This window comes from Triticum urartu, chromosome 4A (genome assembly GCF_056163025.1).
Source record: "Triticum urartu cultivar PI428250 chromosome 4A, HENAU_Tu73, whole genome shotgun sequence".
NCBI classification, from domain to species: Eukaryota; Viridiplantae; Streptophyta; class Magnoliopsida; order Poales; family Poaceae; genus Triticum; species Triticum urartu.
In genome coordinates, this window is record NC_141876.1 from 41972923 (window position 1) to 41999990 (window position 27068).

At 47.4% G+C, this 27068-nt stretch overlaps 1 protein-coding gene across 1 annotated transcript; it reads right to left on the reverse strand.

The window, feature by feature from the left end:
• Positions 1-2057: 2057 nt before the first annotated feature.
• LOC147974666 (uncharacterized) lies at positions 2058-2681 on the reverse strand. Its single transcript, XM_087520107.1, has 2 exons — positions 2490-2681; positions 2058-2393 (listed from the first exon to the last, which is right to left on the reverse strand). Exons 1-2 carry the CDS (start codon positions 2679-2681, stop codon positions 2058-2060), a joined length of 528 nt encoding a protein of 175 aa, XP_087376233.1.
• Between the last annotated feature and the right edge of the window lie 24387 nt (positions 2682-27068).

Below are 27068 nucleotides of genomic sequence, written 5' to 3' on the forward strand. Positions count from 1 at the left end.
AAAACTACAGAGCGGGTAGTTGCTTGTTGATTGAGGAACCTGTGGTAAAGAAAAATATTTAGAAGAATTCTTTCCGAAAGAAGGAAAATTGTGGATGCAATATCTGACTTCTCATTATGTGGTAGTGATGCACTGGTAACTCTGAAGTGAATGAGATGAAGTAATGTGCAAATGTTCTCAAATGTGTCGCCACTGGTATTTGATCATTTTTTGAGGACGTTGCTAGGCAGCAAACAGTTGCAGCGTTGCACAAACGAGCGCATTTCTATTTTGGGCAGGTGTCAGCGCATAGGCCCACGGTCCATACATGAACGGCTTTGCTGCTCACGCGCCACATATATTAAGTGTTGAATTGGCGGGACTTCATGCTTGTCTTGCTGGGTCTGTATGGGCACTTTTGGTTGCCTGCATCTAGTCCAAACAGCCCCGTCGGATGCAAGAAAAGCTGCTTGGTTGTGCACACAAGGTTCTCTCCTTCTAGTCCTCATTCGGGCGGTGCGTCTAGTATCGCCGGTGGGCGTGTGGAGGCGTGTCTCCAGTGGACCTGTCTTTGTCTTTGCTGGATTTGCTCGGATCTGATCGTCGTTCGTCTGCGTTCATGAGCGTCCAGGTTAGATCCTTCTGATCTACGATACTCTTCATCGACGGCAGTTGTTATTCTGATGCGCTAGTCTTATGGGGTCTTAGCAAGACGACTTTTTGACTGTATACTACAACAAGTTTTGCTGGCTCCGGTGAGGGAGGGGCGATGACGGTGGTGCGTCTTCGTCTCGTTTCAATGTTTGTAGTTGTCGCTAATTGGTCTATGAATCTTTTTTTTCAAAAAGGGGGGACTCCCCGACCTCTGCATCAGAACATGCATACGGCCAACTTATTAAACAAATAAATAGGTTCCAACAAGGTCTTAAAATCTCCAAATGAAAATAAAAAAGAGCTCACACAGAGCCAAAAGGGCTAGAAGACGAACTAGCCAAATAAAGGACGCCACAACCGGCTAGCAAAAGAGAGATAGGTAAACTAATTGCCTATCCTATTACGTGACCGCCATCCAAACCGGTTGAAGATATCCCGAACTACCATCTCCTAGCGGATAGATCCAATAACCAAATGCTCCCTGGCCTCCGTCGGAGTGAGTAGCGACCACGAACGGATCAACGCCGTGGCTCGGAAAATAACCTGCAAAAAATGAATGCGTGTTGTCCTGTTAAAAACCAAATCATTTCTGCAATTCCAGAGTGCCCACAACAAGGCGCAGACTCCTACGCGAATATGTCTCGCTAACTCGGGCTCTATCCCGTTAAGCCACGTTCCAAATAACATGTTGACAGAACTTGATGGAGTAATATTAAAAGCAATATGGACCGTCCGCATAAAACTTTGGCTAGCGGGCAATCAAGAAAAAGGTGTTTGATCGTCTCATCCCGATCACAGAAACTACACCTAGTAGCAGAGGCGGACCACGGAAAAAAATTAAGGTGTGGCGAAGTCTCACTAAGATTTTTTTATGCGAATCAAAGAGTCAATACACACTAAAAATACACACTACGAACGAATAACCAAATACAATGGAAATGTAGACATGTCTCAATAGGAAAACAACCTAAAACATACCGATAATGAAGCTTTTAATGACGTGTAGAAGACCCAAGCAATGGCAGTGCCCTACCTTCCTTCTGAAAATCTTCCTTAATTTTATCAAGATCAATACTTTTGAAGATCGCTCGCTCAATGTAACACACCATCAAGTCATTAAGCCAGCCATCAGACATCTTGCTGCGCAACTCAGTCTTGATGATTTTCATTGATGAGAAGGCTCTTTCAACTGTTGCCGTCGCTACCAGTAGTAGCAATGCCAACTCAATGAGGCGATAAACAGCAGGAAACATGACATGCCTTTCAAGTTCAACCATCTTTTTAGCTAGGCTTGCAATATCATGAGAAGCTCTAAATTCTTCAATTCTTCTCATATGGATAATGAATAGCTCGAGGTTATCAATTATATGTTCACGTTCATAATCTGAGAAATCCTCATAATAAATCTCTGTGAGTCTAGCAAGCTAATTCACATTGAACCTAGAAAAGGAGTTTCTTGGGTCAAGACAAGAGAAGTTCTGGAGTAGCTCTGAAGATACCTCATTAAAACGATGATCAAACTCTGTGGTGATGGAGTCTATGGCAGCATAGAAGGTGTCCACACGAAAAAAATGATCAGCTGTGATATTGTTTTGTCCACCTTTTCTTGAGTTTCCCCACTTTGTAAACATGTCATCCATATTTGGTATTGGAATGTCGTTTTTGGTGCAAAAGGCTTTGACATCTTCCAAGAGTGGCTCCCAACCATCATTTCTCCAGTTGATCAAACGTGTTCTCACATCCGTAACCAATGACATTGCCTGAAATGAGACAATTACAATTTTAGATGCATGTATGTTTACATGAACAAAATATATCAAGCAGAGTAGATACATATAACATGATCGATCACATACCTGAACAACATTTTGATCCTTCTTTTGCAATAGAAGAGACAAATCATTTGTCATACGAAGGATCTTTAGCATCATCTTCAGGATGAACACAAAGCTAAAAGTCTCCATTTGATGAACCAAACCTCCTGCTCTACATGGAACACGCACATCATCCTCAACAATGCCCAAAACTTCTATGACTGCATCCCACATTGATTCAATGCGAGATAAGGTTGTGTAATGAGAGCCCCATCTTGTATCTCCAGGTCTGACCAAGGATGTTTCTTGATTTTTCCCTTTTCCTGTGGGCATCTCACCTCCCCTAATCTTATCCAAAAGAACCTGTTTTTGCTTGTCAAGCAATTTATCCTTCCTCTTGCAAGATGACGTACTGAGATTAGATATCATGGTCACATATTCAAAAAAAATCCTCAACACCCTTGCAGCATCTCGAAACAGCAACAACTACCAACTGCAGTTGGTGGGCAAAGCAATGGATATAGAAAGCATATGGGTTCTCATCTCGAATTAACTTCTGAAGGCCATTGAATTCTCCTCTCATATTAGATGCCCCATCATACCCTTGCCCTCGTAGTCATGCAACAACTAGACCGTGTTTAGCAAAAACCTCCAACAATGCCTTCTTTAAAGAAGCAGATGTTGTGTCCGGGACATGCTTAATACCTAAAAATCGTTCAATAGTCTCTCCTTGTTTGCTCAAGTACCTAAAAAATGTCATATAATTAGTTGACCACTCCACATAGAACAAAATGATCAAAAAGCACATAGACACTTCAAAAGCTTAAACACGTACCTAATAACCACGGCCATTTGTTCTTTCACCGATATATCACGGCACTCATCAATAAGGACGGAGAAAAGACAATCACCCATCTCTTCTTTGATTGCTTTGGTGACCACATTTGCACAATGGGAAATAAGGATTTTTTGAATTTTTCCGGAAGTCATTTGGGCATTCTTAGGGCATAGCTCATCAAATGCAACCTTCACTTCTGGAATTCTTTCTTTCACCCAATCAAGTAGCTCCAAAAAATTCCCCTTGTTCAAAGAAGAAGTGGATTCATCGTGTCCACGAAATGGTTCACCTTGCAATGCTAGATAACTTACAATGGCCAAAGATGTATCCACACGAGTTTCATACTTGACTAGTGAACCTTTGCTGTAAGTTGTAACTTTACTTTTCACACTTGCCCTTTGATTTTTAAAATCATCACATGCTGTTTTTGAAATATTGTGGATGCTACATGGCCCACCAACATGTTTACGGAATGCTGCAACCGCATTTTTCCAACAGTCAAAACCCAATTTGGAGAAAACATCATGCCTAAATTTATCATCCATTCGGTCATGCTTAAAAATATAACAATAGAAGCAATATGCCTTACGCTTATCCACACTATATTCCAACCACTCAAAATCCTTATACCATTGTGGCCGGAAGCATCTTCCATCTCTATTTGGGGGGAAAGTGCAACTAGTTGGTTGAGTTGCACCCATTCGGATATAAGCAAATCTAACATCATCTCTAATGTTGGGGGCAAAACTATCAAGTGGAATGCGAAGGCCTGGATCACCATTTATGTAATCTTCACTAAAAATAGTTATACCTTCAAACCCGTGAACTTCAGCATTCTCTTCCACTATAGCTTCGACCGAATCTGCAGTTTGTTCTTCCACTTGTTCGGTTGGCATCAAATTTTCATGCTCTTCTTCCATGGAAGTCACTTGATCTTGATGATTGACATTTGCTGAAATATTGACACTTTCGCGGGTGCTTGGATTTGTTTGTGAGTTGCTGCCACTACCAAGCACTTCAAAATACTTTTTCAAATCTTCAATGAGAAGATTAATATATCACTAAAATATGGTTGAATTTAAGGCTGTTCAAAATTGCTACAAAATTTCAGAAAAATGAGAAATTACCTCTTCCTCTTTTCTTTGGATTTACTAGTCCCTTTCCCTTTCCTTCCATCTTCTAGCAATCTAGACAAAACTGAGCCGGTTGGGCATCTTATTAGTCAGTGCCTTTCTGTCCATGAAGAATTGACACTTTGACAAAAGAAAAAACGCTACTGTCCATCAAAGTTCAGAGTTCGGACAGGCACATGATGAATGCCAGACTTAGTCTCACCTGAATCCCAAACCCTGACTGTGGCCGTCGCCTGCTGGAGCCGTCGTTGAAGCCGCTGGCCGCTAGAGTCGCCGCCGGAGCTGCTGCTGAAGCCGCCGCCGGAGCCGCCACTCGCTGCGCCGCTGGAGCCGCCGCTGGAGCCGCCGCCCTCCAAGGCTCCAAGCCCCCAGCCTTCCGCCGCCCGCGCCCGCCTGGTGCCCTGGTCCTCGCGACCTCGCGCCCGCCAGGTAAGCCACCGCCGCCGCGCTAGCTAGGTTTGGGTCATGGGCAGGGACAGAGCAGAGGAGTGGGCAGGGACGGAGCATGGACTGCGTGGTCGTGGCTGGGTCGTTCGTTTTCTTTTTTTAGGTGGGTGGGACCAGAGGGGACGTGGGGTCGTGGACTCGTGGCAGAGGGCGCTCGAGCCAGCTACGGTCGAGGGCTCGAGGCCACCGCTGGCTGCCTGGCTGTGGTGGAGGACTGGAGGCTCGAGCGGCCGAGTGATAGATACATACGTATATTTTTTTGCCAATAATCAAGGTATGGCAGGTGCCATACCTCGCCCACCAGAGCGCTCCGCCACTGCCTAGTAGGTCCTGTCCAATTACGCTTTGTCAAGTTATCCTTGGTTAAAATAACTTGTTTATGGATAAACCACATAAACACTTTGATTTTTAAAGGGACTTTGACAGCCCAAACATGTTTGGAACTAGGAATCGAGCTTGAATTGATAAAATCAACATACATTGATTTAACTGTAAATACTCCAGACCTAGTAAGCGTCCAGCGTAATTCATCGGGTTGTTGAGAAAGCTGAACCTCCATCAGTCTACTTACTAGAAGGAGCCATTCTTCCCAACGATTGCCCACTAGCGCCCTTATGAACTGAATATTAAGGGGGATAGATTGAAGTACTGTTGCAATAAACACCTCACGTCGTTGAACAATACGATACAAAGGCGGGTATTGAATGACTAAGGGTGTCTCTCCGAGCCAAGTATCCTCCCAGAATCGTGTACTAGCACCGTTACCAATTATAAACTTTGTCCTATTAAATAGGGATAGTTTGACTTTCATAAGCCCTTTTCAAAAAGGTGAGTCAGTCCTTACTGTCACCTGAGACAAAATTTTGGTTTCAAGATACTTGCTACGGAGGATTTGCGCCCAAGTGGCATCAGTCTCACTTGATAACTTCCACAGCCACTTGCTGAGAAGACATCTGTTCTTAACTTCAAGATTCTCAATACCAAGACCCCCTTGGTCTTTCGGTCTACAAATGATATCCCATTTGGCTAGACGGTATTTTCTTTTTAGTTCATCACCCTGCCAAAAGAATCGTGATCGATAAAAGTCCAGTCTTTTCCTAACTCCAACTGGGACTTCGAAGAACAACAAAAGAAACATAGGCATACTCGTGAGAACCGAATTTATCAGAATTAATTGTCCTCCATATGACATGAGCTTGCCCTTCTAGCAACTCAGTTTCTTTTCAAATCGGTCCTCGATGCACTTCAATTCTCTGTTTGTCAGCTTACGATGGTGGATTGGTATTCCTAAGTATGTGAAAGGTAAAACCCCCAAATCGCACCCAAACAATTGCCTATATGCCTCTTGTTCGTCATTGGCTCTACCAAAGCAGAACAACTCGCTTTTGTGAAAGTTAATCTTTAACCCGGTCAATTGTTCAAATAGGCATAACACCAGCTTCATATTTCTCGCTTTGGCCAAGTCATGCTCCATAAAGATGATTGTATCATCGGCGTACTGAAGGGTGGACACACCTCCGTCAACGAGATGAGGTACCAGACCACCCACTTGACCGGCCTCCTTAGCCCTTCCTATCATAATTGCCAACATATCAACTACAATATTGAACAGGATAGGGGACATCGGATCCCCTTGTCTCAGGCCCTTATGTGTCTGGAAATAATGACCTATTTCGTCATTCACTTTAATTCCAACACTCTCTTTTTGCGTATACGATTCAACCTGGCGGCGCTAGGCTTCGTCAAAACCTTTCATACGCAATGCCTGTTGGAGGAATGGCCATTTGACTTTATCGTACGCTTTCTCAAAATCCACCTTAAAAACAACTCCATCTAATTTTTTTGAGTGAATTTCATGGAGCGTTTCATGAAGGACCACCACCCCTTCTAGGATGTTTCTGTCCGGCATGAAAGCAGTTTGGGAATGCTGCACCACAGAATGCGCAATCTGTGTGAGCCGATTAGTCCCAACCTTGGTGAAAATTTTGAAACTAACATTGAGAAGGCAGATCGGCCTGAACTGCTCGATTCTCACAGCATCCGTTTTCTTAGGAAGCAGTGTTATTGTTCCAAAATTTAAGTGAAATAACTGAACCTGTCCAGAGAATAGATCATGGAACATTGGTAGCAAATCCCCCTTAATAATATGCCAACACTTTTTGTAGAACTCCACCGGGAATCCATCTGGCCCAGGAGCCTTATTGTTTTTCATCTGCGCTATAGCATCAAACACCTCCTTCTCCGAGAACGGGGCAACCAAAATATCATTATCATTAGCAGTTAGTTGAGGCACATCCTCAATCCTGGACTCATCGAGGGACACACAAATATCCTCCGGAGGTCCAAATAACTGCTTATAATACTCGGTTGTGTAAAGTTTTAGGTTGTCCTGTCCTAAAATAGTTCCTTCATCTTGTTCAAGCTGAAAGATTCTCTTCTTTCTATGCTTGCCATTAGCAATCAAGTGAAAGAATTGAGTGTTCGCATCCCCCTGGACAACTTTGCGGACCTTAGCCCGCAACACCCACTTCAATTCTTCTTCGCGGAGAAGTTCTTTCAACCTCATCTCCGCATCTAGTTTATCCTGAAGCTCTGCGGCTTGCAAAATCATGGATTTGGCTTTTAAATCTAGGGACTGAATAAGAGAAAGGAGCCTTTGCTTTTCAACCTTATAAATCCCACTAAGGTGCTTAGCCCATCCCCGTAGGAAACTTCTCAAATGCCTAATCTTATTCTGCCAACGCTCAAGAGAAGTCGTACCTCCTGCATCCTTAGCCCATTCCTTGGCAATCAGATCCAAGAATCCTTCTCGTTCAAACCATGCCAGCTCGAAAGAAAAGGTATTTTTGTTTCCCACGTGGTTTGGCTCACCTGAGTCCACGAATAAAGGTGTGTGATCCGAGATTCCGCGCGAGAGAGCCTGAACCGTTACGAGAGGGAACTTCTGTTCCCACTCGACACTCGCGAGGACTCGATCAAGCTTCTCATACGTTGGGTTTGGCAAAGCATTAGCCCAAGTAAACTTTCTACCGGAAAGCTCTATCTCTCTCAGATCCAAGCTTTCAATAATGGTATTGAACATAAACGACCATCTGCCGTCAAAATTATCATTATTCTTTTCCTCCCTCCTCCTAATGATGTTGAAGTCACCCCAACTAAAATTGGGAGCTGCTCGGATCCGCAGATTCGAACAAGGTCCGCCAAAAACTCTGGTTTAAGCTCGGGCTGCGCGGCACCATAAACCGCCACCAGAGCCCAGTTAAACCCATCAGCTTTGGACCTGACTCAAAACTTAACCGCGAAGTCACCCATCACTACACTTCGGACTTCCAGCGAATCACATCTCACTCCAAGCAAGAACCCACCCGATCTTCCTCACGGAGGAAGGCAATGCCAATCAAAATCGACACCGCCCGATAAAGTGTTGAGAAACTGGGGCGCAAAATTATCTCTACCAGTTTCCGATAGAGCAATAAATCTAATCTATGCTCAAGAGACGCCTCAGCAAGAAACCTTATTTTAGCCAAGTCTTTCAGACCTCTGCTATTCCAAAAGATTCCTTTCATATTTCATCATGAATTTTTTTGGTAGTCCGAATGCTAGCACTCCTACGAACCGCTGAAACGGGATAAATCTTCCGCTTCCACTTGCGTTTGGGTTTACTTTGGTCCTCCATCCGGTCCTCATAACCGGGCTCAGTGGGTCTAGCTACTGCATCCTCTAGAGTTACATCCTCTTCCTCAGACTCAGGAGTGGATGGTGCAAGATCCGCACAAAAATTATCGAGCACTCTGACCCCCAATGCATCAATCTCTGCATCATTCATGGGTTTTACCGCTGCTAGGTTTCGAATTGTTTCTAAAGCGCGTTCCGCTTCCAAATCTAGGAGATCATTAACCGATTTGGAAATTTCACTATCATTACTCCCTAGAGAAACTCCTAATTAGTTTGCATTATTTATAATCTCCTCATTAGAAAAATGCAAGATTGAATTAGAAATGTTGACAGACATACCAGTAGTGACCTCAATGTCACGAAGCTTGGCCGCCCTCATAGCGCACCTTTGATGCATGTCATCAACCTCTGGGTGCTCCTGGATACGAGAACTCATCTGTCGCCCCGCAGAGACCGGGTCTGGGATCCCACCAAAGGCAATGACCTCCTCCCGAGTAATACCTCGCGCTGAATCCCATGAAGGGTCAGCCAAAGTTACCGGAGGAAGCGGCGGTGGGCTCCCAAGCCCCATGGACGAGTGTCTCAATCTGAAGCCCTGGAACGCCGGTAAGCCAGGACAGAGAAGCGCGTGGTCTGCCTGCTCGAGCACTCTTCCCGCCCCAACCCTCTGGCCAGAGGGTAACACCGGTGCCGTAGGAGATGCGGCCTTCCTGACCACCGAAGGAGAAGCGGGGATCGAGGCCACCTGCCCCAGACCACCACCCTGCGCCACTGGAGAAGTGGCCGCTCTAGCCGCCGCCGGAGAAGAGAAGATCGAGGCCACCTGCCCCGGACCGCCTCCCCCACAGCCGGCCGTCATCGGCGTCGCCGGCGCCAGGATAGGAGGAGAAGAGGTCGAGGCCACCTTCCCCGGACTCCCTCCCCCAGACACAACCTCCGAAGCAAACGCCATCTCCTGGAACGCGACCGTTGGGAGAGCGGGGGAAAGAGTAGGGGTGGGCATATAAACCGATGAACCGAACACCGAACCGAAGCCGAAACCGAAAAAACCAAATTTTCGGTTTTTATGCTATCATAGAAAAATTCGGTTTTTAGGTCTGCTAACCGAACTTAATTCGGTCGGTGCAAGAGTTTCTTGCGGTTAACCGAGGATACCGAAATAGCCGCGCTCACGAACACTTCTCCCGCCCTCACGCTCACGTGTCGCAGCGGCGGAGACTTTGGCATGGGCCAAGCCAACTACATGCGTGTAAGGCCCAAGTTACCTTGGGCTTTCTTTTCCAGCGTGTGGCCAGTTTCCAAGTACGTGCTCGTACGTACGAGAAGCAGCAGAGCAAAGGCGCTGCTGGTTGCTGCAGTGCTGGTTAGTTTAGTCCCACCTCGTCCAACCAAAGAGAATTGTGTGAGGACCTCAACTATATAATAGAGAGCACAGGTGGAGGAAACAATGCATCTAAAATTCTTTCAGCGCGTACAACAATTACGGTATAAACCGTACACCGAACCGAATATCTCGGTTAACCGAATTTTCGGTTAGTCATATTTTGAAGTCATTTTCGGTTTCTAGCTCTATTAACCGAATTTAAAAATTAGCCGAATGGTAGAAACCGAAAATTCAGTTTATACCGAATGCCCAGGCCTAGGAAAGAGAAGCCACCTTAGGCTCCACCTCCCCTCCCCCATCCAAGGTCATCGCCGAGGGCGTCCTCACCAAGCGTCCAGTCATGGGACTATCAGCAGCATCAAACTCCAACACAGGAAGCGTGCAGTCAAACACATCATCAGATTCCACCAGTCGCTCCCGAGTCTGGGAAGGGCAGAAGCTAGCACAAACGACCCAAACCGCAGAGAACTCATAGGCACCGAGGATGATGGTGCCGTCTCTACCCCAGGCCCGTCCCTGGGCAGCTGAGCAACAGGGCCCGAACCGTTGGACACCTCTCGTCCAGCCTCATCAGTCGGTGCCCCTTTAGCACCCGCGCTGTCATCACCCTCGTGCATATCCACATCAGTCCCATTGATCGCCTCAGCAAACAGATCAACATCCTCAAACTCAATCTCGAGAAGAAAAACCTCTCCCCTGTAAGTCCAGTTGACCACATCAAGGACGAACTCAATGTCCAGAACGCTCACTAGAAGTCGGGCCACCCCATGAGCGCGGGTAAAGGCCATATCCACTTTCTCAGTTTTTCCAACCATAATGCCTAGACTAGCCACAACTCGAGCATCTTGCATTGGCTTAGAGGGAGCCCTGAAAAACCGCAACCAAACCTGAGTAAGGGGCTTGCCCTGAGGCTCCACCTCCTTCCACTCATGAAATTCCAGAATGCATTTAGTGCCAGGAACTCTGCACAACCCAAAGCTCAGCAATCTCTGCAAATCATCCATAGTTGGGAAGTTAACCTTGAACACATTGGCCTCAATACTGACAAGCTCCCACTGGAAGTCACCTGGAGCCAGTTCCTGAAACCTCTACACAATCTGAGCCTCAGAAACCTTTCCCTGGGTAGCTTTCACAATCCCAGTGGTCAAACTCTGCGTCTCCATCGGAATCTCTCTCGCAGTCGAGGACTCAAAGGACATCAACTCAGCACAATATGCTCCATACATTGTAAGAGCCGGAACCTAATCACGCAAAACGGGAAATCCCCCGTGACATTTGCTGGCTTACCACACGAATCGCACAGCTCCGCCACGCACTCAGCAATGAAGTGACCCTTCTCACCACATCGATAGCATAACTGAAGGAAATATGCCCTAGAGGCAATAATAGAGTTATTATTCATTTCCTTATATCATGATAAATATTTATTATTCATGCTAGAATTGTATTAACTGGAAACATAATACTTGTGTGAATACATAGACAAACATATTGTCACTAGTATGCCTCTACTTGACTAGCTCGTTAATCAAAGATGGTTATGTTTCCTAACCATAGACATGTGTTGTCATTTGATTAAACGGGATCACATCATTAGGAGAATGATGTGATTGACATGACCCATTCCATTAGCTTAGCACCCGATCGTTTAGTATGTTGCTATTGCTTTCTTCATGACTTATACATGTTCCTATGACTATGAGATTATGCAACTCCCGTTTGCCAGAGGAACACTTTGTGTGCTACCAAACATCACAACGTAACTGGGTGATTATAAAGGAGCTCTACAGGTGTCTACGAAGGTACATGTTGGGTTGGCGTATTTCGAGATTAGGATTTGTCACTCTGATTGTCGGAGAGGTATGTCTGGGCCCTCTCGGTAATGCACATCACTTAAGCCTTGCAAGCAATGCAACTAATGAGTTTGTTGCGAGATGATGTATTACAGAACGAGTAAAGAGACTTGCCGGTAACGAGATTGAACTAGGTATTGAGATACCGACGATCGAATCTCGGGCAAGTAACATACCGATGACAAAGGGAACAACGTATGTTGTTATGCGGTCTGACCGATAAAGATCTTCGTAGAATATGTAGGAGCCAATATGAGCATCCAGGTTCCGCTATTGGTTATTGACCGGAGACGTGTCTCGGTCATGTCTACATTGTTCTCGAACCCGTAGGGTCCGCACGCTTAACGTTACGATGACAGTTTCATTATGAGTTTATATGTTTTGATGTACCGAAGATTGTTCGGAGTCCCGGATGTGATCACGGATATGGCAAGGAGTCTCTAAATGGTCGAGACATAAAGATTGATATATTGGACGACTATATTCGGACACCGGAAGTGTTCCGGGTGATTTCGGAGAAAACCGGAGTGCCGGAGGGTTACCGGAACCCCCCGAGAGAAGTAATGGGCCTTATGGGCCTTAGTGGAGAGAGAGAGGGGCGGCCAGGGTGGGCCGCGCGCCCCCTCCCCCTCTGGTCCGAATTGGACTAGGAGAGGGGGGGCGGCGCCCCCCTTTCCTTCTCCCTCTCCCCCTTCCTTTCCCCCTCCTAGTAGGAGTAGGAAAGAGGGGAGTCCTACTCCTACTAGGAGGAGGACTCCTCCTCCTGGCGCGCCCTGCAAGGGCCGGCCGGCCTCCCCCCTTGCTCCTTTATATACGGGGGCAGGGGGGCACCTCTAGACACAACAATTGATCCTTGAGATCTATTAGCCGTGTGCGGTGCCCCCCTCCACCATAATCCTCGATAATATTGTAGCGGTGCTTAGGCGAAGCCCTGCGACAGTACAACATCAAGATCATCACCACGCCGTCGTGCTGACGGAACTCATCCCCGACACTTTGCTGGATCGGAGTCCGGGGATCGTCATCGAGCTGAACGTGTGCAAGAACTCGGAGGTGCCGTAGTTTCGGTGCTTGATCGGTCGGGCCGTGAAGACTTACGACTACATCAACCACGTTGTTATAACGCTTCCACTTTCGGTCTACGAGGGTACGTGGACAACACTCTCCCCTCTCGTTGCTATGCATCACCATGATCTTGTGTGTGCGTAGGAATTTTTTTTGAAATTACTACGTTCCCCAACAGTGGCATCCGAGCCTAGGTTTTATGTGTTGATGTTATATGCACGAGTAGAACACAAATGAGTTGTGGGCGATACAAGTCATACTGCTTACCAGCATGTCATACTTTGGTTCGGCGGTATTGTTGGATGAAGCGGCCCGGACCGACATTACGCGTACGCTTACGCGAGACTGGTTCTACCGACGTGCTTTGCACACAGGTGGCTGGCGGGTGTCAGTTTCTTCAACTTTAGTTGAACCGAGTGTGGCTACGCCCGGTCCTTGCGAAGGTTAAAACAGCACCAACTTGACAAACTATCGTTGTGGTTTTGATGCGTAGGTAAGATTGGTTCTTGCTAAGCCCGTAGCAGCCACGTAAAACTTGCAACAACAAAGTAGAGGACGTCTAACTTGTTTTTGCAGGGCATGTTGTGATGTGATATGGTCAAGACATGATGCTAAATTTTATTGTATGAGATGATCATGTTTTGTAACCAAGTTATCGGCAACTGGCAGAGCCATATGGTTGTCGCTTTATTGTATGCAATGCAATCGCCCTGTAATGCTTTACTTTTATCACTAAGCGGTAGCGATAGTCGTAGAAGCATAAGTTTGGCGAGATGACAACGATGCTATGATGGAGATCAAGGTGTCGCGCCGGTGACGATGGTGATCATAACGGTGCTTCAGAGATGGAGATCGCAAGCACAAGATGATGATGGCCATATCATATCACTTATATTGATTGCATGTGATGTTTATCTTTTATGCATCTTATCTTGCTTTGATTGACGGTAGCATTATAAGATGATCTCTCACTAAATTTCAAGATTAAAGTGTTCTCCTTGAGTATGCACCATTGCCAAAGTTCGTTGTGCCCAGACACCACGTGATGATCGGGTGTGATAAGCTCTACGTCCATCTACAACGGGTGCAAGCCAGTTTTGCACACGCAGAATACTCAGGTTAAACTTGACAAGCCTAGCATATGCAGATATGGCCTCGGAACACTGAGACCGAAAGGTCGAGCGTGAATCATATAGTAGATATGATCAACATAGTGATGTTCACCATTGAAAGCTACTCCATTTCACGTGATGATCGGTTATGGTTTAGTTGATTTGGATCACGTGATCACTTAGAGGATTAGAGAGATGTCTTTCTAAGTGGGAGTTCTTAAGTAATATGATTAATTGAACTTAAATTTATCATGAACTTAGTACCTGATAGTATCTTGCTTGTTTATGTTTGATTGTAGATAGATGGCCCGTGCTGTTGTTCCGTTGAATTTTAATGCGTTCCTTGAGAAAGCAAAGTTGAAATATGATGGTAGCAATTACACAGATTGGGTCCGTAACTTGAGGATTATCCTCATTGCTGCACAGAAAAATTACATCCTGGAAGCACCGCTGGGTGCCATGCCTGCTGCTGATGCAACTGACGATGTTAAGAACGTCTGGCAGAGCAAAGCTGATGACTACTCGATAGTTCAATGTGTCATGCTTTACGACTTAGAACCGGGTCTTCAACGACGTTTTGAATATCATGGAGCATATGAGATGTTCCAGGAGTTGAAGTTAATATTTCAAGCAAATGCCCGGATTGAGAGATATGAAGTCTCCAATAAGTTCTATAGCTGCAAGATGGAGGAGAACAGTTCTGTTAGTGAGCATATACTCAAAATGTCTGGGTATAATAATCACTTGATTCAACTGGGAGTTAATCTTCCGAATGATTGCGTCATTGATAGAATTCTCCAATCATTGCCACCAAGCTACAAGAGCTTCGTGATGAACTATAATATGCAAGGGATGGACAAAACAATTCCTGAGCTCTTCGCAATGCTAAAGGCTGCGGAGGTAGAAATCAAGAAGGAGCATCAAGCACTACTAGGAAAAGGGCTATAGATAGGATTGACACTAATGGCGCACCAGGGAAGTAGTGCGCCACTACTATATACTAATGGCGCACCAGTTGGTGATGCGCCATTAGTGTGGAAGACACTAATGGCACACCAGAAAATAGGTGCGCCACTAGTGATAATTTTTTTTATTTTTACATACATACTAATGGAGCATCCTACCGAAGTGCGCCATTACTAGTTCTAACTAATAATGGCGCACCAGACAGGGAGTGCGCCAGTACTGATTTTTTATATTCTTTTTTTGCAAAACTACTAATGGCGCACCGCCTCAAAGTGCGCCATTACTAGTTTAAACTACTAATGGCGCACCCTGTAAAAGTGCGCCATTAGTATATATATATATATATTTACTTTTCTGCAAAACTACTAATGGCGCACCACCTGCAGGTGCGCCATTAGTAACCAGGGTTACAAATGGCGCATTTGCAGGTGGTGCGCCATTAGTAACCTGGGACCCCAACAAGATATTTTGGACAGCCACACCTACCCACTCACTTTCCCCACTTCATTCCCTCCACCTCCTTCTCCAAGCTTTCGGCTGCCTCCTCCTCCTCACCTCATTTCCACCATAGATTCATCAAAATTAAGTGGTGAAATTACCTTTTTTTGATAGGTAAGTAAGGGGAAAGCTATCTTCATGATGTAGATCTACTTTTTTTCTCCCTAGCTCGCTCCAACAACGTGCACATGCACTTTTTGTGGCCTAGCTAGATCTATGTATGTTTGTGGTGTTGCATGTGTTTATGGTGTTGCATATATGTTTGTGTTTGCAGGTGCCGGTATTAGAAATGCGATAGTTGCCAATATTTTGCCGGAATGTTGATTCATTTCCGTTTCGGCGAGAATTTTGGCACTATGCATTCTTTTTGGTCCTATTTTTAGGGAAGGTCATGCCAAATTTTTTCTTGGTTCTAAAATATCGTTTTGCTCTACCCCGTAGGCGACCATGGTCCGCATGATGACTGAAGGCATCGTGAATAGGTTTTTGAGCTCCGCGAAGGCCGAGATGCTTCAAAAGAATGAGACGGAGATAAGATGTCCGTGTCGAAGATGCAAGCTGAAGAGCCTTATTGCGGACCCGGATTCTGGACAGGTGCGGGACCACCTGCTCTTGCGTGGTTTCATGGATGGCTATCGGTGGCAAGGTGATGAAGATGACTATGAAGTCGTCCATGGGGGCCGGGCAAGAAATGAGGACGGGCAACAAGACAAGTGCCACCGCGGCGAGGGCGGGCGAGAAGACGAAGAATCTCCAGGACATGATCACGACGGTGATGTTGTACATAGTCATCATGTAGAAGATGTCGTACATGATGATGAGGAAGATCAAGACGAAGGGCATGATCATGAAGATGAAGATGCCGGAGCAGACGACGATGGAGGCTGGGTGCAGGACCCTCATATTCAAGAGCTGCTTCTCAAGCAGACGGATAACGCAAGAGCTGCCGCCCGAGAGAAAGCCAAGCTGGATCAACTGGAGATAGACGCGGTTACTCCATTGTATGAAGGATGCATGCCCGAGGATACCCGCCTGAAAGTAACGCTCATGGCTCTGGAGATGAAGGTAAAACACAAAATGACCGACGCATGCTTCGACGAGAACATGTCATTCTGGCACGAACGTCTTCCCAAGGGGAACAAGTGCCCGACCAGTTTCGAGGAGGCGAAGAAAATCGTGTGTCCTCTGGATTTACCGCACATGAAATACCATGTGTGCATGAAAAATTGCATCATTTATCGGGACGAGCACGCGGAGTCTACCATATGTCCGGTGTGCGGCGTCACACGATACAAGAAGAGGAAGAAAGCTCCTCGAAAATCGGTGTGGTACTTTCCGATCACTCCTCGTCTGCAGCGGTATTTCGCGGACCCTAAGGTAGCAAAGCTCCTGCGTTGGCACACGGATAGGGAGGAGAAGAAGTGGGAAGATGACGGAAATGATCCGGAGATAAATAAAAAAGACAAGATGCTGAGTCACCCTAAGGATGCGAGCCAGTGGCAAGCGTTGAACTTCGAATACACAGAATTTGGGAAGGATCCAAGGAACATCGTGCTGGGCGCGAGCACCGATGGAGTCAATCCGTTTGGCAGCCAGAGAAGCACACATAGCACCTGGCTTGTGTTTGTGTGGATGTACAACCTTCCCCCCTGGTTGTGCATGAAGAGGAAGTACATTCACATGAGTATGCTAATTGAAGGGCCGAAACAACCAGGGAACGACATCAATATGTATCTGGGGCTGCTGAAAGAGGAGCTAGACACGCTGTGGAAAACGCTAGCCAATACGTGGGACGCCGCGGAGAAAGAATATTTCCCTATGAGATCTGCACTGCTCACGACGATGCACGACTATCTCGGTTACGGATATCTCGCGGGGCAGGTAGTCCACGGATTTTCTGGATGCGTAAGGTGCATGGATGACACAACGTATCGCCAGCTAGATAGAGATCCCGGGTCTTCGAAAACCGTGTTCATGGGACATCGAAGGTGGCTTCGCGACGATGACCCGTGGAGGAAACGCAAGGATCTGTTCGATGGTGAAACCGAACCCCGAAAACACCCGCGTACGAGGAGCGGCGAGGAAATAGACGAGCTGTTGAAAAATTGGAAAGATTGCCCACTGCCGGGAAAGAAGCAAAAGGCGCCAGAGCCGGAAAAGAAGCGAAAGGCGCCAGAGCCGCTGCTGAAGGTATGGAAAACGAGGTCTGTTTTCTGGGACTTGCCGTACTGGAAGATCCACCGTGTGCCTCACAGCCTTGATGCCATGCATATCACGAAGAACGTGTGCGAGAGTCTGCTTGGTACCCTGCTCAACATGCCAGAGAGGACCAAAGATGGGCCGAAAGCAAGGGCAGACTTGAAATCAATGGGCATCAGGCAGGAGCTTCACGCTAATGATGATGATGATGAGGCGAAGCAGGACACAGAAACTCGTCACAAAGGCAAAAAGGCCAAGAAGATTGGAAGTGACTACCCTCCCGCGTGCTTCACTCTAAGTCAGGAGGAGATCGAGCAGTTTTTCACCTACCTCGTAGGAGTAAAAACTTCCTTACAGTTATGCGGGGAAGATAAGCAGATACCTAGACCCAGCGAAGCAGAAGTTCAGCGGGATGAAGTCTCACGACTGTCACGTGCTGATGACGCAGATACTTCCAGTTGCAATCCGTGGGATCATGGACGCGCATGTCCGTGAAACGCTATTTGGCCTATGCAACTTTTTCGACGTCATCTCTCGGAAGTCGATTGGCGTGAGGCAACTCAGAAGGCTACAGGAAGAGATTGTGGTGATACTATGCGAGCTTGAGTTGTACTTCCCGCCCGCATTCTTCGACGTTATGGTGCATCTGCTGGTCCATATCGTGGAGGATATCATCCAACTCGGGCCGACGTTCCTGCACATCATGATGCCGTTCGAAAAGATGAATGGTGTCATCAAAGGATACATTCGCAACATGTCACATCCAGAGGGAAGTATAGCCAGGGGCTTTCTGACCGAAGAGTGCATCTCCTACTACACGAATTATCTAGGCATCGAGAACCCCGTTGGTCTGCCCGTCAACAGGCACCTCGGCAGGCTCGCTGGATGGGGTCACCGTGAGGGTCGCCGCGAAATGCATGTCGACTTCGAGGGTCGACTCGTCGACTTTGAAAGAGCAAACCTAGTCGCGCTACAACACATAGACGTGGTCGATCCTTAGGTGGTAGAGCACAAAACCTTTATTGAGAAGACATACAATGACCGAGGCCAACAGAGGACGGGCGGAGATATAATCAAAGAGCATAACTCATGTTTCACGCGTTGGTTCAAGCAGAAGCTTGTCGTGCCCTTTACATGAGGATTCTTCCACGGAAGAAAGACTCATATTCGCCTTGTCACAGGGCGCCGAGCATAACCTGATGACCTATGAGGCGTATGATATCAACGGCTACACATTCTACACCGAGAACAAGGACATGAAGAGCGATGGTTATCAGAACTCCGGGGTAACGATGGAATCCTACACCGGTAACGACAAGGACAGATACTACGGAAGGATCGAGGAGATCTGGAAGCTGAGCTACGCTGGAGAGAAGGTCCCGGTGTTCCGTGTCAGATGGGCCAAGAGCGTCCTAAAAGAAGACTGGTATTTCACCACCATGGTTATACCCGAAGCCAAATCCAAGACCGCGGGCGCAAACGTCACCGCGAAAAATGAGCCATGGGTACTGGCTTCCCAAGTGGACCAATGCTTCTTCATTACCGACCCGTCAAAGCCCAGTCGTGTTGTCGTGAGGAGAGGCAAAAGGAAGATCATCGGAATGGATGGAGTAGCCAATGAGCAAGACTTCGACAAGTACGGCGACCCGAAGATCGAACATGACGACGACGATGAAGTAGCAGCACACACCACAAGAAGAAGCAGGACCACCCTACCTAAAGGACGTCCGTTCCATAGAAGAACTCCATTTGCGAAAAAGAAGGGCAAGAAGATTGTGAACAGATAGCTAGCTAAGATCGATTGTATTTAAATCGTAGTCTTCATTTCTCGATTGTATTTCATGGGCACTTCTTGATATCATGAATATTTTTAAATTTCACGGGCACTTTTTGAATTCATGAGGACACTCGATCTCGATCCCCCTCCACCGCCGCTGACGAGCACCCAGCCCCCCGCACCCTCCCCCGCTCCACCGCCGCCAACGGGCACCCCCCGCACCCTCCCCCGCTCCACCGCCGCCACCGATGATATTTTCAAGTAACAAATTTGAACATATTTTTAAAAAAATTATTACTGTTTTTATAAAAAATATTACTGTTATGATTTAAACAAGTTTGAACATATCTAAACACAAATAAATATCAAACAGCATTTAAAATGCAAAAAAAATATTGCGGAGCCTAGGAATCGAACCCAGGACCTCCTGGTGTGTGTGCTGCGTGCTGACTAGTCGGGCTAGTGGGGGGTTCTGATGTGGATTGGGTTAGGTGCAATATAACCTGTGCTCGAACTGTAATAAAAAAACATTCTAATGGCGCACCGCTGCGGGGTGCGCCATTGCTATCTAAAAAAAGATTTCTAATGGCGCACCGAGGTGTGGTGCGCCATTAGTAAGCTTCCCCCTAGCTATCCTCCCTCTCCCTCTCCAGATCCCCTTCGACCCTCTCTCCCTCGCCACCAGATCCACCCACGCGCTGCCCCGACCCACGACGCCGCCGCCCCGACCCTCACCGGACTCCACCCCCGCCGCCCCCGCGCCCCCACCCCTGTCGGACTCCACCCCCGCCGCCCCCGCGCCCCCGTGCCCCCGATTCCATCTCTCCCTTTCGGTCCCTCCATCCTCCAGGCCTCCGCCACCGCCGGCCGCCAAGGCACCAACCACCTCCTCGGAGGCAGAGCCTCGGAGGCAGCGCCGCCTTGCCAACCACGACGCCGGCCACCTGCTCCTCACCAACCCCCATCAACGAGAGGAGCATCCGGTGCCCCCGCCCTCGAGTTCGTTGACGACGCCGTCCTCCAGCCGCTGCCGCGGCTGCCGCCGTCCTCCCGCCCAGGTACCTCTCCTCCTTCCTCCTTCCTCCCTCTCCCGTGTTCCTAGGTTCCTAGGTTCAGACAGACAGTAATGACTGTGTTCCTAGGTTTAGACAGAAAGACAATGGAGAATGGAGATGCCATGCTAGTAATTCATTCCTTTTCTTCTAAAATTGACAAATTTATCAGTCTCTGTTCCCTGGGTAATGATGAATGGATTCGCGATGGCTGCAGATAAACACCTGCAACGCCTTCTACTGTGACTACTTCACCCCCCAACTCCACCTGTAATGTCTGAATTTTGTTACTGATGATGATAACAGTAAAGTTTGTGCACTGTAAATTGACATATGGAAGTAATCTGTTAATCTGAAATTTGTTACTGATGATGATAGGAGATTTGTGCACTGTAGTTTGTTAATCTGGACAGCTTAGTAGCTAATGCATTCAGTTAACCAAAGTTTAGTTCTTCTGTACTGTTATTTGTTAATCTGTTACTCCATTTGTTACTGAATTTTTCTCTTGGGGTTTAGTAGTGAGAACATGCATGGTCCAGCATTCAGTTGGAGTATTGCCTAGGTTCAATTAGGTTCAGTAGTGCTACTAGGTTTAATATCGTTGCTCATGTGCTATACTTTGGCAGCCTGGAGTATTATTTCCAAATTGGAGTAGTAGTGACCATGTAGTGTAGTGCTGTGTACTGTAGTTCCCACTCTTCTCAAATTGGGGTATGTAGTGTAGTGTAGTTCCCTCCTCAAATTACTTGCGAGCATATTGTAACTATTTTCACTCTGTCCTGAAGGTTTTTGACTACATAATCTATGGTGACCCACACTCTGTTGGTTCACACTCATTGAGTTCGCTCGTGAAGGTATTATATGTTCACATGGTACATTTATGTTTTTCAGCAGCTAATTGATGGTTTGATACATGATACATTTCATGCACAGGGTGCTAGAGCTGCACTTAACTTGCTAAAATCATCCCCTTGTTCTTACTGGTTATAGAAATTCATTGCTTGTCCTATGTTTTCTATCAGGGTATTGTTCAGGAAGCTTGCTTGAGTTTGTGTCCTTTAATTTGTAAATCTGCAGTTCTAGCCACATTTAGCATAAGTTGTTGTATATACTATCATAAAGTTCAGCAAGAACAGGGCATCAATAGTGCTACTCTAGTATCTAGTTGGGGAGGGACAAATGGACAGGGCATCACTGTAGCTGTACTGCACAACAAACTATTAGTCTTAGGATTAACACTCCTCATATGAGATGAGAGGATTTTTTTAAATGGCTTCTTGCAGTTTTGAAAATTCAGTTTATTCGGTTACTAAAAATTCAGTTAATTCAGTTAGGGAAACAAATTTCAGAACTTTTGTTTGCTGTAACATATTGATGTGCTTTGTAAAACTTGTTCATGTACTGAACTACTAATGCCTTGTGATGCTCTGAATTACTTGTGATGCCTCTGAATTACTTGTGATCACATTGAGAAAGACATGCAAAGATGATGATCAAAGATATATATTTCAGATTTGTATAGTTTCAGAGATTTGTATGACCAAAGATACAGTTCAGATTTGAATTGTTTCAGAAATTGCTATGACCAAGGATGCTATTGTATATAAATGGGCTGCTGTAGAACTGTTCTTCATCTTTACAGTGCTGTTGTATAGAAATATGCTGAATTTTCTGCTCTGATTGTTGCTCAAAGAAATTTAGCAAAAAAATGGGGTCCTGGGAGACGCTGCTGCTGCTTGAGGCCCTTGAGAGGCCCTTCGTGTCGTGATGATTTTGCAGGTACCCCGAGAGGCCCTTGAGTTTGCCGGAATGTCGATTAACTTCCGTTCCGGCAAATTCGGGTACTCCATATGTCCTATTTTCAGCAAAGGTCATGCTGAAATTTTCCGTGAATTTTAGCATGACTTTGCTAAAAATCGGACATATGAGGTACTTGCTACTAATGCATGGGCCGGAGTATCTTAGTACTTAATTAAGTAGGATCAACTGCCCCTTTATTCTTGCTGCATTAAACCATAGGTGGCAATAGAGCCAAGTGATTAGGCCCAACTTAGAATTCTCCTCAGCATCGATAAACCCTAGATGATAAACCCAACATAGGTGGCAATAGAGCCAAGTGATTAGTGCCAAGTGATTAGGCCCAACCTAGGGTGCCTCGGCATCGATAAACCCTAAATGATGAAAACTTAACTTAGCATTTAGGGTGCCTCGGCATCGACAAACCCTAAATGATGAAACCTTGGCTTTTAGGGTGCCTCGGTGTCGATGAGAACCTAAATGATGTACGCTTAGGCTTTTAGGGTGCCTCGGCGTCGACAAACCCTAAATGATAAAATCTTAGCTCTTAGGATGCCTCGATGTCGACAAACCCTAAATGATGAGACCATGATCTTGTTCCTTGACAACAACCAACTTTTTGACCAAACTTTTTTCCTATTTAGAGCGAAACATGGCCCACAATGATGAGGCCGGCGGTTCGGGCGGCAAGCAATTCTGGGAGCTGTCCCAGGAGTTGGAGGAAGAACCTCACCGCTATGAGCACGCCGCGGAAGACACCGATCCTGACTAAACAACCCCTAGTGGCGTCGGGGATGACACCACTGATGGTGCCGCCGAGGATGCCACCACTGATGATGGCGGTGCACACACAAATGGCAGCCAACCGAAGAGGCAACGGAAGGACCGGCGCCCAAGCGTGCTTGGCACCATCAGGGAGGAATTTACTAAAGTGGACTCCGACGGGAATCCGACGGCGCCCAAACAAGTAGTCAAGGGGTACTCGGTTTAGCTCGGGTGCATTCTCCGGAGCACCGTCTCGATCAACACCGAGAACCTAAGGCATAAGGACCACGGGAATTTGCGCAGCCTCCTCTTCACGAAGCTGCACGAACGATACAAGTTCCCCGCTAAGTTTGCAAACACACGCCTCTCAGGGAATAAAGTGAACAGTACCGCCCTCACGAGGATGAGCACGGCCCTGTCTACTTGGAGAAGCACGGTGAAGGCAATGATTGACAAAGGTGGTAGTTATGACAAGATCAAGGCGAAATATCCTTTGATGAGCGAAGATAAGTACAAGGAGTTCAAGATCAAGTGCGACAGTAGCGCAACCTCCGAATCAAGTCAGTGGGGGAAAGAAATGCGGAAGTTGAACTTAGGGGTCCACCAACTCGGTCCCGGCGGTTACAGAGTGGCGGAGCCTATATGGGACAAGGAGAACGCGGAGCGTGCCGAGCAAGGCCTACGGCCCCGCTTCGAGAAATACCGTGACAAGCAGACCAGGAACTTTCTTAGGGCCCGGTACAAGGAGGACCCGGTAACAAAGGAGCTTACCACGGATCTGAAGATCAGGGCACTCGAGCAAGTTCTGGTAAGGAATACACCCCCGCGTAATTAGCTCCATATGGTTGCATTCTAATTAATCCCCAATATTTCTAAATGGTTCAAGTTCCTTCCGCAGGACAAAGAAAGCAGTAGCGCGGGGTCGTCTCAGAGCTCCCCTTTCGACATCCCTTTGAATAGGGCGCTGAACATAATGAAAAACAGGGATAAGCTCAATAAGCCGACGTCAGCTGGTCGTGTGGCCGGCAAAGGCTTGTCCACAAAATGGTCGTCATACTATACCGCTGGTGGGCAAAGGGAGAAAAAGACCAGCTCGGAAAGCCAGTCGCGCGAGGTTGAAGCACTCAAGGCACAAGTGGCGCGGATTCCGGAGCTTGTCCAAGAGCAAGTGCAACAACAACTTGGAACGACGCTCAACGCCATGGTGCCTACATTGATTCATGGGCTGACGACATGGATTGCGGGCGGCCAACAGGGGCCTCCCCCGGTTCCTAGCTTCACGGCCAGCAACTCGCACAGCGCGCAGGTGGCGCCATTGGTGTCTCCGGCGGCGCCATTGGTGTCTCCGGCGGAGGCGGTATTCGTGTCTCCGGCGCCGGCACGGGCATTGGAGCTTAATGCACCCGGGTGTACGCCGGCCGGCACCTCGCCAGCAAGCTGCCCCTCCGTCAGTTGCACGCCCGCCGTTGACGGTGCCTCGACATTAGCCGAGCTCGACGACATCACGGTAACTAAGCCTCTTGGCCGATGACTTCATCTCCTTGCCTTTGACTGGGCATCCCTGACGCCCTACATGTTTTCGCAGGGCGCCGCCGACGTTCCTTGCACTCTCCTGCACTTCGTGGGCGCCGAGTTGGTCGATGTCGCCAAGGGCAGAATCGTTCAACCGGGCAACCCCGTGTTCCACGGTAATCCGATGCCACCCACAATGTATAGGGTTGAAGTGGTTCGGGTGCTGCCAGGCTGCGACAAGCTGTTACCTCCGATTCGACCCGCTGGGGCCGACGAAGAAGATGAGATGACCCTCAGCGCATGCGTAAACTGGCCCCTGCTTTGGCCGAAGAGCCAGATTCGTTTGGGGACGGGGGACACCACCCCACAAACAAGACCGCCAGTCGTGCCGGCGCGAAGCCATGGCAAGAACGCCGCAACGCTACCAGACCTGCCGGACATCCCTATGGCACAGGATCCGGACAGCCCTATGGCAGAGGATCCGGACGGCGACGACAACAACGACGGTACATTTACCAAAGTTGATAAGTACTTTGCCGAACATGGGTACGCTGATGATTTCTGCGGGCCTCTTTCTCAAGAACCCAACCAAGACGACCGCGATCTAGCTGGTATGGCGGAGAAATCCAATTGCAACAGGCATCGTCTGGCGTTCAGTTCTCAGGACACGCCTCCAGCTCCCACCTTCACCGAACCTCAGATAGCTGAGGTGCGAAATATTATCAGCCCCAACACGCTCAAGAAGGCGGTCTGTGAGCAGAACTCGGTCCCATTACAGGAGATCAAGAAGAAGGGACGGAAACGAAAGACTAACAAGGGCGCCGGTGCGAGCCAGCCGGCACCGAGTTTGATCCGTGCTCAGGATGGGCCGCCTTCACCTAAGGATATCTCGAGGAGGGTGCATGTGGCGGGTAGGGCGATGCTACCGCCAAATATGCTCAATGCTGCAACTGGTGCTATGCGGAGTCTGCACGACAGTGTTCTTTCTTTGGAGAAGCGGCGTCTCAGAGAGAAGGATGTGGCATACCCGATTTTCGTGGCCAAGGTGCCAAAGGGCAAGGGCTTTGTGGATGGCGACATCGGGGGTATGATCATCCTGCGGTTTGATGACATCTGTGCTATGTTTAACCTTCATCCGTTGCACTACACCTTCGTTCGGTTGTTTTCGTTGAGTATGGAGATGCGGATCATTAGAGACAAGACCCCGGACATCGTGATAGTCGACCCCTTCTACATGCGTGCCAAGCACTTGAGCAGCGCTGGGGACCGCCAAGTTGTGAGTTCACACCTCGAAGGCTTCATTCTGGCAAACGCAGATAAGGATAACTTCCTTGTGCCTTACTTTCCTGAGTAAGTCATCCCTTAACCGCCCCGTAACATATGATTTCTTAGATTTCGACTGTTCTTTTTTTCTAACATTTCGTGTTCTGTGCAGTGACACACATTGCACACTCATCCTCTTAAGCCCGAAATATTCCATGGCCACGTATTTAGACCCGAACCGTAACTCCAAGATAGACTACACAAATGTCAAGAAAGTTCTTGATGATGTTCTCCCCGGCTATGCCAAATCTGGAGGCACCTTCACCAGGGCAGTTCGTAAGTACGGCAAGCACATGTTCTCACACAATACGAAGTTCTGCTACGTCAAGCAGCCGCCTGGCGGTTAGAAGGATGCCTACTACACCCTCCATCACATGCGGGCGATCGTAAGGGACCATCATCACCTTCTGCTACCAGATAATCTCAAAGATTGGTCCGCGAGCTTGTCGGCAATCCAGGACGCGGACCTCAGACAAGAATTCTTTCGCATCCAGTCGGAGTTTGCGGACATCATCCATCAAGATGTCCTTCATACCTCGGGGCAGTTCTTCCTCAGATATCAACCGTCCAATAGTGAGATAGATGAAATGCTACAAATGCAGGGTGACAACGCCCGCGATTTCATGACCATCGCGACAGACGGCGGCTTCATCCACGCTCCTGTCCGATGAGTCGAGTCGAAAGTAGTGATGTGTAGTTCTGAAACATTGATTGGCTCATGTTGTAATTAAACTTTAATGAATTCGTATGTCTCTTTGGTTTGGACAGTTGTTCAACTTAGATGTAATCGATGCTATTTATTAGTAGGACCATGAATCGTGTTATTAGTGTCTTGCTTTTCTCTTCCGATCCTTTTGTTGCATACTTACATATTGCTTATGTATTGTCTGTTGTTTGGCTTGTGCAGAGATGCCGTCGTACGTCGTGTACAAGGGTAAGGTTCCCGGAGTCTACGACGACTGGGAGGAGTGTCGGAGACAGGTTCACCGTTTCAGCGATAACAGTTACAAAGGGTACACCACTAGGGCGGAGGCCGAATCTAGATACGCCCGCTATCTAGCGGGAGAGAGGAGGGAGCGTTGGAGGAACCGGATGAAGACCACTTTGATCGCGATGATGCTCATCGTGATGACCGCAGCTCTCTTCTATGTGATGGTAGTTTAGATGATCGATATCGACTTGTAATGTGAAGACAAACTCGATACTCGCGGTCTTGAGACTTGTA